General features: G+C 35.6%; 1 protein-coding gene across 1 annotated transcript in view; it reads right to left on the bottom strand.

Annotated features, from left to right (window-relative positions):
• Positions 1 to 10,881, bottom strand: part of LOC132303819 (probable pectate lyase 18) — a 37,382-nt gene extending 26,501 nt beyond the window's left edge. Inside the window, exons 1-4 of the mRNA XM_059801247.1 lie at positions 10,682 to 10,881; positions 9,756 to 10,499; positions 9,310 to 9,448; positions 8,613 to 9,200 (exon numbers count right to left, since the gene is read on the bottom strand). Of these exons, the coding sequence (XP_059657230.1) occupies positions 8,979 to 9,200; positions 9,310 to 9,448; positions 9,756 to 10,499; positions 10,682 to 10,791 (1,215 nt within the window). The 5' untranslated portion in view covers positions 10,792 to 10,881 and the 3' untranslated portion in view covers positions 8,613 to 8,978. Of the gene's footprint in view, positions 9,201 to 9,309; positions 9,449 to 9,755; positions 10,500 to 10,681 lie in introns of the transcript that reaches the window.
• Between the last annotated feature and the right edge of the window lie 426 nt (positions 10,882 to 11,307).

Consider the following 11,307-nt stretch of genomic DNA (forward strand, 5'->3'; position numbering starts at 1 on the left):
TCTCATCAACCAAACAATATTTGAATAAAAAAAAAAAAAAACACTTTCTTTAATAGTTTTTTTTCCCGGTTAATGTCATTAATTATATAGTTTCTTACTGAGGCATAACCGAATGACAATCATTTAAAATTGTTTCTGATACGGAATATTCAATTAAATAAGAATTCCAAATGACATAGAGACTCAAAGGGCATAGATAAACTTAAGGAGATAGAAATAACAACTATTACCCTCTCCAATGACTCTTAAATCCTTAATGGACAAGGAAAGTAAATTTGTTTCATAATAGAAGACTACTATCAATAATGCTTCTATAAAAGAAGTCATCAGTCAACCTAAAAAGGGACGCCATAAATTCTATATTTAATTCTTTATCAGATATTCAATCGTCGAGTACTAACTTGACCATCGGAGTGCTCCCGGCTAGCACCACGCCAGTTGGCGCCGTCTGTTGGAAACGTGTGTTAGTCCCAACAAATTACGACGTAGAAATTATTGATCTATAATGGTGTTCGTGTTCTTGGCCCTTGTCGTCGTCACTAGCCACCTCCAATGTTTCATTCATTATCGATCACAAAAATAAATAAATAAATAAATAAAATACCATGGGTTTTGTGACGAACAGGTCTCTGTCTCCATCGATATCTACAACCAAGAAATTGGGGACGTGCTGTCAACTCTACCCATGTCTATTACTTTTATCAAATTTGTGGTTGATTCATACTCGATAAATCCAATTTTCTCATATATGCTCTGTTACATATCTTGTATAAATATATACCCTATATATTTTATACTACATAGATGAGCATATATAGATCATTTTTCTTTCTATGAGCATGAGTTAGATTAGATCATAGTAAACAGTAAGTATCTTCAAAGGCATGGCATGGTATGAGATCTTTATCCACAAATCAGTGGAACATATAGAAAATCTAGGAGTTGCATTGTTAAAAACATTAAAGCTGATCCAAAGTAACCAGCAAAGTCAGACTGGTCTACAAATTTCACCGACCGATCTCTAAGTATGTAATCTATGAATCGCAATCTCAAAAGTATTCTTGTTCTTCTTAGACAATAAGATTGTCTGATTCTAAATACACATTTACTATTAATCTTTAAATGTGAAGAGGGAAATCAGATTAAATCGATGAGACAAGAATATATGATAATGTACATCTCACTGAAGATCTTTTTACAGAGGCCAAAAAAAAAAAAAACTGAAACAATATAAATTGTGCATCAAATGTAACAGTTGTTTATATGACGTATATTTACGTGTATTCTTTTAGCTTCTTTAAACTGTTTCGCCATTGATACATTACTGTTGCATATGTCCATTGATAGGTCATATACAGCTTTATATATTTTTAGTGTAAGTAATTCTTGCCCTCTTGTAAAATTGTGAAAAAAAAAAAAAAAGAAGAGAAGAGAATGAATTTTCTTGAAGTTGACTAGCTAATTCAATAAAACTGAAGAACCTTGGAGACATGAGTTGCCCGACTAAGAAAATTACCACGACTGTCTAACTATGAGTAAGAACATTAGAAACATGTTTCCAATGGTAACCGTTCTTGTCTTCTTGTTGTCTTGAAGTGGTTACGATTCATTGTAATTTTAATATGATCACAAAGTCCAAGACCTTGGGGTCTTGGGATTATTATATATAAAATAAATTTTCAAGAATATATGTCCAATAGCTTGTTGCATGCTTTGAGCGACATATGTATTGCATATAGCAGTGAGATCACTCAGGTCTATAGTATGGCAAGTAAAGTAAACATGTTTATATTTATAAATTTAAATATACTCATTAATAGACATGAGTTATGGTACATATATACATATTCATACATATATAGAATTTAAATTTAAATATACTCATTAATAGACATGTTTATATTTATAAATTTAAATATACTCATTAATAGACATGAGTTATGGTACATATCACTACTTTTTATGATTTAACTAATTAGAGTGAGAGCATTATTCTTACATGCACTTGAAAATCCTCTTTAGCATTTAAAGATGCTTTCTGACTGGAGTATATATAGTTTAATGAGAGTGAGCATTTGAATGTTCTTCAGTAAAAGTAATATGGTTTGAGATTCTCACATTCAACACAACACAAGAGACTCTATGGCTATGTTGTGTCCCTACTTAGTTTCTTAAAATAGTAAGATTTTTGAAAAAGAAAAAAGAAAAAAGAAAAAATCATTTACTGCACATTATTTTCAACACATATAAACATTACTATAAGGTTGGTCCATCTTTGCTCACTTCTTGAGCACGACTCACGAGCACACTTTTGAAGCATAAAGTCATCCAGGAAGCAATACCTAGCGTACAATGCCATTCGACGAGGATATTATTAGCCAGTCACGTTAAGACTCGATCAAAAAAAAAAAATGTGAGACTCGAGACAACCCCTAAATAAAAGGGTGACTATGAACCTCCTTATTAAAAGGGCGAGCTCAGAATTACTACGAACCTCCTTATTAAAGGGGCGAGCTGAATGAAGCTCACAATCGTCGTCCCCCATATTAAAAGGGGTTGAAATAAAAGTGCAAGGTCCTCCGTATTAAAAGGGGTCGAAATCAAATTGCCCCATACTATAAGGGTCCAAGCTGAATGGAGCTCGCAATTGTCTTTCACCGTACTAAAAGGGATCAAGTCAATGTGTCTTGTATTAAAAGGCCCCCTTATTAAAAGGATGAAAAGCCGACTACACCTCATTCCTTCATTAAAAGGACAAGAAACCGACTACACCTTCTTCCCTTATTAAAGGGACGAGAGATTGACAACACCTTCTTCTATCATTAAAGGAACAAGAAAACGACTACTCCCTCTACACAGAAGAGTGAGATAATTAAAGTTTCCTTCATTTACTAGCGATACAAGACGACTACCTCTCATATTAAAAGGGTTACCCTCATTAAGACTACACCTCTTTCCCCTGTAAAGGAACGAATGATCAACTTCATCTTCTTCCCTCGATAAAGAGACGAGGGGTTAACTATTCCCTTATTAAAGGATGAGCTCACAAAATTTGAGCAAATCCACTCCCTTATTAAAAGGGGTAAGAAAGTAATTATCAAGTATGCTTAGCTTGGAAGGACTTTTCATTCTTGACAAGCCAGATTTCGGGAATGGGGGTTACTGATATGGAATATTCAATTAGATAAGAATTCCAAGTGACATAGAGATTCAAAGGGCATGAATAAACTTAAGGAGATAGAAATAACAACTATTACCCTTTCTTATGACTCTTAAATCGGTAATGGACAAGGAAAGTAAGCTTGTTTCATGATAAAAGACTACTACCATTAATACTTCTATAAAAGAAGTCATCAAGCAATCTAAAAAGGGACGCCATAAATTCTATATTTAATCTTTTATCGGATATTCAATTGTCGAGTACTAACTTGACCGTCGGAGTACTCCCGGCTGGCACCACGCCAGTCATCACTTCTCTCTTGTCTTACAGGAATCGCCACCGGCTTCGAAGTGTGCAGATTTTTGCATCAACAGTTTCAACCAAATTATGTTGATTCCTTGTGTTATCGGGTTCCATTTCATTAAAATTACTTTTTTATTTAGGTTTTTCTCTTCTTCCCTACTTTTTTTTATTATTTATTATCATCTTATGAGTGTGCACTATATATGTTTTTGCAGTAGAGATACTCTATGCAATATCCTCCTTGGCGATCAAGGATTGCCCATTTGGTCACATCACTGATAACATTATTGATTCATTGGACATCCAAATCTTCTTCCATCTTGATTTGGAGACAGATTATTACTGGGCTTGTCATGTTTAAATATCAAATGATGTTGTAGCTTTGTTGAGAAGTATAGAATCCTATGCTCGGTCGATAACATATATGAAGCATATCGTGAGTTCATCATATGCACTGTTAAATCAACATCATTAGAAACTATATTACATATGTAGCACTACTACAAACTATATTACATATGTAGCACTGGTGTAACAGTGAGGTAACATTTATACAACATATCTGCATCGAATCCTATGCGCGCTCATAGAGGTCGATAACACATATAAAGCATATCATGTGTTCATCATATTTACTATTAAATCAGTACTACCACAAACTACATCACACATGCAACACTCATGCAACAGTGACGTAACAATTAATTATGCAATACATTTACATCGAATCATACGTTCGTAGAGGTCGATAACACATATAAAGCATATCGTGACCGTTAAATCAACACTACTACAAACTATATTACATGTGCAAAACTCATGTAACAACACTACTACAAACTGCATCACAAATGAATCACTCTTGCAACGTAATTCATGCAATACACATGCAATATATTATATATACTACAAACTACATCACATATGTAGCAGTCGTGCAACACTGACGTCTTTTGTAGCTTTGATATGGACTTTATTGCTCTCTTTATATATATATATATATATTGGGAAGGTTAAGCAAACTCACATATCCAAGCGGACCATCAAGGCCTTGAACCCGACCTCCCTTTGGGGAGGTGGGCTTGTACCAATTTGATTATTGCCAGTTCATCAAACTAGAATATAGTTTTGATACTAGACAAGCTACTTAAATAGCTTTAGCAGGCATGCATTACAAATGACACAAGTTAATTATAAATCACAGATGGATAGTTGATTAGCTAATTAAGTCAAAAATGGAAATCTCATTGTAGGAAGTAATGATTCTATAAGCTAAGACATGTATTATGTGATCATGACATTGATTAGATTTGACCTTTGTAATGTTTGCATACTACAAAAAATGAATGAGACGTTGCACAGGCAGACAATATAATTGGTTTGCCTATAGAACAACCCCTAAAATTGAAAAACAAAGCAATTTTAATCTTAGTTGAGTACAGATTTGTCAACAATTAAGTTCTAATATATTCACTTTTAATAGCATCCTCTATTTGGAAATATGACTATTGATGCTGGAAAAATGGTTTGTTTTGCTTCTTTAGGTCAATTAAAAAGGCTGGACTATGAAAATATGGTTAAGCGAACAGTTATACATTGTTAGGAACTGGTTTATGTTCAATTTTCTACAAAGCCGAAAGTTGGATAGGGTGATACATTTAGGACTACATATGAGAAGGTGATCTAGGAACATAGGTCGAGTTCTCTACCTGCCCTTTTAAATCCCGTGAGACAAATTTTTTTTGACATTTTTAATTACCAGAACTCACAACGCCCTTGTTAGTAATATTCCTGTCCACTCTACCAAAGGCAGGACTCGGATGTAATACTTTCATGTGGAAATACACTTGACATGACATTGCATAGACCAAGACCTTCCCTGTCCATCTCATACATGGGACAAAACCCTTTAACATTCTCTTCTATCCGAACATGCAACATTTTTGTTAGCAGACCCATCTGTCTTACCGGCAAGGAGCCCCAAACAAGGTCGATCACTTTCGTGTGAGTGTTTGGTGTCTAAGTATTGAAGCTACTATGATACCACTTGGAAAAATTAAATATTTGTATCTACTTCAAAATTTTAAATTGTTAGATGGAGTTACCGTAGAAGTTCAAGAACTTGTCGTTCCTATTCTACTGATGTAGGACAAGACCTCTATTCTGTTGACCATATCGGGATGTAACGAGTGAAAAAAATCTAATTAAAAATAGGCTTTCACTCGTGACAAGCCTAATTGATATTGTTAGAGTTGATCGTAATTCAATCCCTTGGAAAGATTTTAATGGTCCGGACTAATGATCGGTGTATGCACGTGATCGAGTCATGTTTTGTGGGCAATGGGTTCATCGATGATCCATTGGTCATAGTTGTGACTCAGTGATCATGGATTTTTGTCAATGTGTAGTTGTCTAGCACATGGTTGGATCCTTAAATGTCAATGTCATGACAGTGAGAACAATTTAATTAGCCCCACTAATTCATGGTTAATTATTATTCCAAATATCAACCCTCTAATAGAAGATTCGAAATATATCTCATTATAGTGAGACCAATTCATCAATTTTGGGCACTTAATATCGGACTTTTTTTTTTGAAATGAAATGATTCCAAATAATTCACAAACAACACATGTTTAAGACACGGTAGTCATTTCTACTCTATCTCAATTTTGTGTGTACTATTAATGCGAGCTGAGTTAAGCAAAAGGTGGTTCATGGTCAAAATTAGCCAACAAGGCACTCACATGAATCACAAGGATTCAAACAAGAGATCATTGCACTTGCAAAGCTCAGTACTGTACATGAACATGCATACAGGCATTGTTTAGGGCTAGGGTCGCTCTTTCTCTCTCTAGATATAGATATAGATATAGATATATGACAACCCCATTTTAGCCTTTTTATTGTCCGGGTATGCTAGAAGATGTGGTGTGTGAGGTATGGACCAGAAAGAGTATCACGTTGATGCAACTTTATCAAAGATGTTGTGCGTTGTAACTAATTCCAGTCCACATATGGGGGCTATGTTAAAAGAACACTAATGGGTATGTACTTTTCCCTTTCGTCCCATCAAAGCCTAATTACCAGATTTTCGGTCCGTTGTCTGTAAGAGCATCCGGTATGAACACTTTATTCCTCTCTACATTTGTCAATACAGAGAGTTACGTTAAGTAATCATATGGACCGTTAAAAATAAAAATAATAAAACAATAACAACAAACTGTTAAATAACACAAAAAAAAAAAAAAACATAAGCAAGAAAAATTTGTGAAGGGATTGCCATATGGCTGGTTGCCGGTTGCGAAAGTGGTTTAAGAAGAAAAAAAAATTTGTGGGGCCTACCATGTGGCAACCCCCCACACTGTCGAATCAGTCTTTGACTTGTTACAAATTAATGATACTAGCGTTCTCACTTGGACAGTTAAACGAATCCAACTTTATTTATCTATGACGATTTGGTTAGTTTTTTTATAAACTGTCTCCTAGATAGGGAGGTGAGAAAGAAAATTTGACTTGTATAGAAGGTTAAAAAAAAAAAAAAAAAAACTGATTTTTAGTGACAGTCATTCCTTCAGAATTATTCTTTCAATAGGTTTGATGGGACCAAGGAAAGGTGTTTCCTAAAATGTTAATTTAATTTAGATTTTTGACTAAAAAGAATGTAGTCTAAGAACTTATTCCTTGATTACAGGCATAAAGCATCAAAGAAGTATTAATTCCAACCCAATATTTGCAGAAAACTTAATTAGAACAGATGGGTGTAAGATGAAAGTTAATTACAAATAAATTATCATATGTCTATTCAGTTAGTGCAGAATAAAGACAATGATGATGACGACGATTTTATTTTTAAACTCGATTAAATTTGGGTTAACACCAATTTTAACTCTAACTCGAATTGATCTTAGAGCATTTTCAATACAAAATGCTATATTTCCATGTTAAATCTATATTTTGAGAGGAGGTACAGTGTCAAAATGCTATTTTTTTTAATTCTACTCTAATGGTGCATTTCATCCAAAATGCTATTTTTTGACATAACAATCATTTCATATTTTGAGAGCTTATTGGATTGACTTATTTTTCATTTTAATAATTTTTGACAATCTCAAAATATGAGAGGTCTTTTGAGAGAGTCCATTAGAGTCCTTATTTTCATCCACTTGTTATATTTTGAGTTTGGGAGGCCATTTGAGAGCTGTTATATTTAAGAATACATTTAAGAATCTTAAAATATGAGAGGTCTTTTAAGAGGTCATTGAAGTGTCTTATTTTCATCCACCTGTTATATTTTGAGTTTAAGAGTTCATTTGAGAGACCATTGGAGATGCTCTTATCAACTTAAATTTTGCTGACTCTAGAAATGACAATTTACTTTGTTATATTTTGAGTTTAAGAGTTCATTTGAGAGACTATTGGAGATGCTCTTATCAACTTAAATTTTGCTGACTCTAGAAATGACAATTTACTTTACTCCGATGGGTATCCATCATGTCCCACCCTGTTTAAACAGATTTTCAAATTGGATCTATTTTTTCAACCCAAATTCAATCTTATTTCAAAGTTTTGAAAGCTAATTAGGTTCGAGTACTTTGGAATGGGATTTTATTGAAAGTTTTATACCTTGTATGAGACCTTAATCCACTAAAGTTGGACCACCATAAAAGAGACTGAACCCCAAAATGGTCAATTGGCCTATTTGGTAGTCTATTTTGTGTCTTTTCACTGCGTATTGGTTAAAGAGCATTCAATATTCTATGGTTAGAAATGATTAGAGATTGAAACGTGGTCCAAGTAGTAACATGGACCAATCTTTATATATGGACTATTCACCTTGGTCGATTCATTAGAATTTGATTCCCTTTTATATATATATATATATATATATATATATTTCCCAAAAACTGTCCAATGTTGATCTATTGAACTTTTGTTCTTTTCTCACCAGTTATAGACTTGTGTAGCAGTCCAACCTCACGTATTCACTTGAATTAAAAGAATAGTAGTTTTTTAAGCCTTTACACATTTGTCTTCACTTGAATTCTCAGTTTCTTTTCTCTGTAGAGCTTTGTTCACATCCCATACTTATGACAATAGAGACAATATATATATATAGACACACATATATATTATACACAGAAAGAACTTTTAATTCAAATAAGTGTAACTTTAACTTAAATATAGATAATATAGTATCAACACTTCTGCACTTGCTTTCTCTATAACCATTGGGACTAACAAACACAAATATTTCCAATGGTTTTGTCAGAGAAACAGGCCGAGGTTGTAGTTTACAAACAAGTCAAAAAATAAAAACACAAAAGTAAAAGTAAAAAATAAAAACAAACCCAATAAAAGTAAGTCCTAGAAATACATAATCTTGACTTCTTGTACCCTACTTCGAGTACTTTTCTCACCCTCATATATTTGTTTTCTAATTTTTCTGCTTAATTACCTATATTGTGGCATATTAATTAAATTGGACGGTAAATTGAGTAAACTTAGGGCTTGATCAGCAACGAGAACCCTTTCTGCAATTGAGTGTACCGGCGCTCATCGTGAGAGGACCCACTAGAGAAGATGGTCTTGCACCCAAGCTTGAAGCCCTGGCATAGCTTGATGAGGATGCAGCACCAGATGTTCTGAAATATGCACCATTCAACATCAAGTCCCCCTCAGACCTCCAATTCCAATTCTTCCATTGACTTTCTGGTGCAACCTCATGTTTGGTCACCTGCATAGGTAATAAAAATATATATTAATCACACGCAAATTTATATGTACAGATAGATATGTACTTGTATGAACAAGTAAAGGAGCTAGGGTTATAATAGGGTTTTCACCTCTTTGCTGAATCTGTTATCTGGTGCAAGAAATCTGTTGCCTTGGCTGTTGATGGTGGGGTTAGCACTTCCTCCAATGGCATACATTTCCCAATGGGTGTAGTCATTGTTCACCACATGGAAGTAACCATGTCTACACCTGCACAAAGTGAAAAACAACAATCTCAATCAAATCAAACAATAAATGTTCCCACCTTACCAATTCATTACATACGTTTCAGAGTAATGCTAAAACTTTAGTAAAGGGAATGCAAGTATCAGTCGTCTACACGTTACATTTTAAAGGAATGCTAGTAACAATCGCTTTACGTGTCAAGTTTCAAAATTGACTATATAAACCTAATCTAAGAAATGCTAGTAAGTTAAAACTTGGGTAGGAAAAATGCAAGTTCGTTAGACTGAGGAATGCTAGTAATAATCGTGTGTGTGTGTCAGAGCTACTTTACCTTGGCATTCTTTGAACAAGGCCTTCACCAAAGTGATTAAAGGCAATAGTGACTTGCATGTTCTTGTCCTGAGTGTAGGAATCACTGTGGCCCAAAAGCATGACCTTATCATGGTGGGTCATGTAATTGTTTGAAATGGTGATGGCAGTGGACCCATGAATGGCATCAATCAACCCATCATGGCAGTTTGACAAGGAGCAATGGTCCACCCAAACATGGCTCCCTCCGAAGATGGACACCCCATCGCCGTCCGATATGGTCCTCCACCCGAAGTGCCCCGGGGAGTCCCTCACCATAGCATTCCCTCCTTGCTTGCAATCGTGTATGTTGATCCCATGTATGATGATGTTAGTCACGAACTGTATGGTGATGCATGGACCTCCAGCAATGTGGACGCTAGCTCCCCTGCCGTCGATCGTCTTGAACGAGTTCATGATCAGCTCCTCCTTGAGTTTGATCACCATGTCACGAGCGAAAACGATCCACAATGGCTCATCCTGGATCACGGCGTGGCGGAGAGTCCCCGGCTTAGGGTTCACCGGGTTGTCATCGCCGGAGTCCGTGATCACGTAAAATTTACCACCTTTCCCACCAATGGCACCCTTCCCGAACCCGATTGCACAGTCGGCTAGCCGCTGGCGGTTCTGCTCCCAATTGGGGTCGCACCGCCAGCAGTCGTCGATCGGATTGCCGGACCCACAAGAGAGATAGCCCAAATTCCTCCTAGTGGCATTAATAATACTCCTGCATAGAAAAAGATATGGCACGTTATAAAAAAAATTATGGAATGTGAGGTATACAAGTAAAAATTGTCCCGTGCATTTTTACACAGGCACACTGCTTGTACTCACCACCATATTCACCAAATATATATATATATATATATATATATATGAAGTAGCTAGCTAAGAGGTGGATCCACTTACTTGTGTACTTCTTGTACTACTAGTTCAGGGTCATGAACTGGTGAGGAGGCAATGAGGATTGGAGTGAGGACAGAGAAGAGGAGGATGAGAGAGAGTGAAGGACCTGCCATTGTTGGCTCTCTTTCTCCCGGGAGGGTGGGGTAGTGAGAGAAACTTTAAGAGGGAGAGGGGGAGAAGAGAGGGTATGCATGGGGAGAAATGAAATAAGTAATGGGGGTTTATAAAGGGGAAAAAAGCGTGCGAAATGGCGTGATTGAACTAAGCATGTGGGGTCCATAGCTGCTTCGTGATTACTGATTTTACGGGGATTCCATAGCTCTAGGCAGTTTGGTTGGTAAGTAAAGCAAGCTTCTCAAGATTAATGGATTAATTAAAAAAGGATTAATTAAAAAAAGGTGAAAATTCAATGATCTGTCTCTAGAGTTTATATCTGTGTGTATGAGCCAATCATGGAAGAAAGGTTAATACAACCCTGTTCAAGTTCCTAAAATATAGCGTGATGAAGTTGATTTGCTTTGAAATATACGTATAAAATCAAATATCTCTCCCAAATTTTCATATCGTTCCATATTAGTGGACAGCGCCCACAAGTTGCACTCCAGCCCCTCAACGTGGCGTCCATAAGG

This window comes from Cornus florida, unplaced genomic scaffold (genome assembly GCF_030987335.1).
Source record: "Cornus florida cultivar Cherokee Brave unplaced genomic scaffold, ASM3098733v1 CherokeeBrave_3.0.0_Hap2_Chr04, whole genome shotgun sequence".
Taxonomy (NCBI): Eukaryota; Viridiplantae; Streptophyta; class Magnoliopsida; order Cornales; family Cornaceae; genus Cornus; species Cornus florida.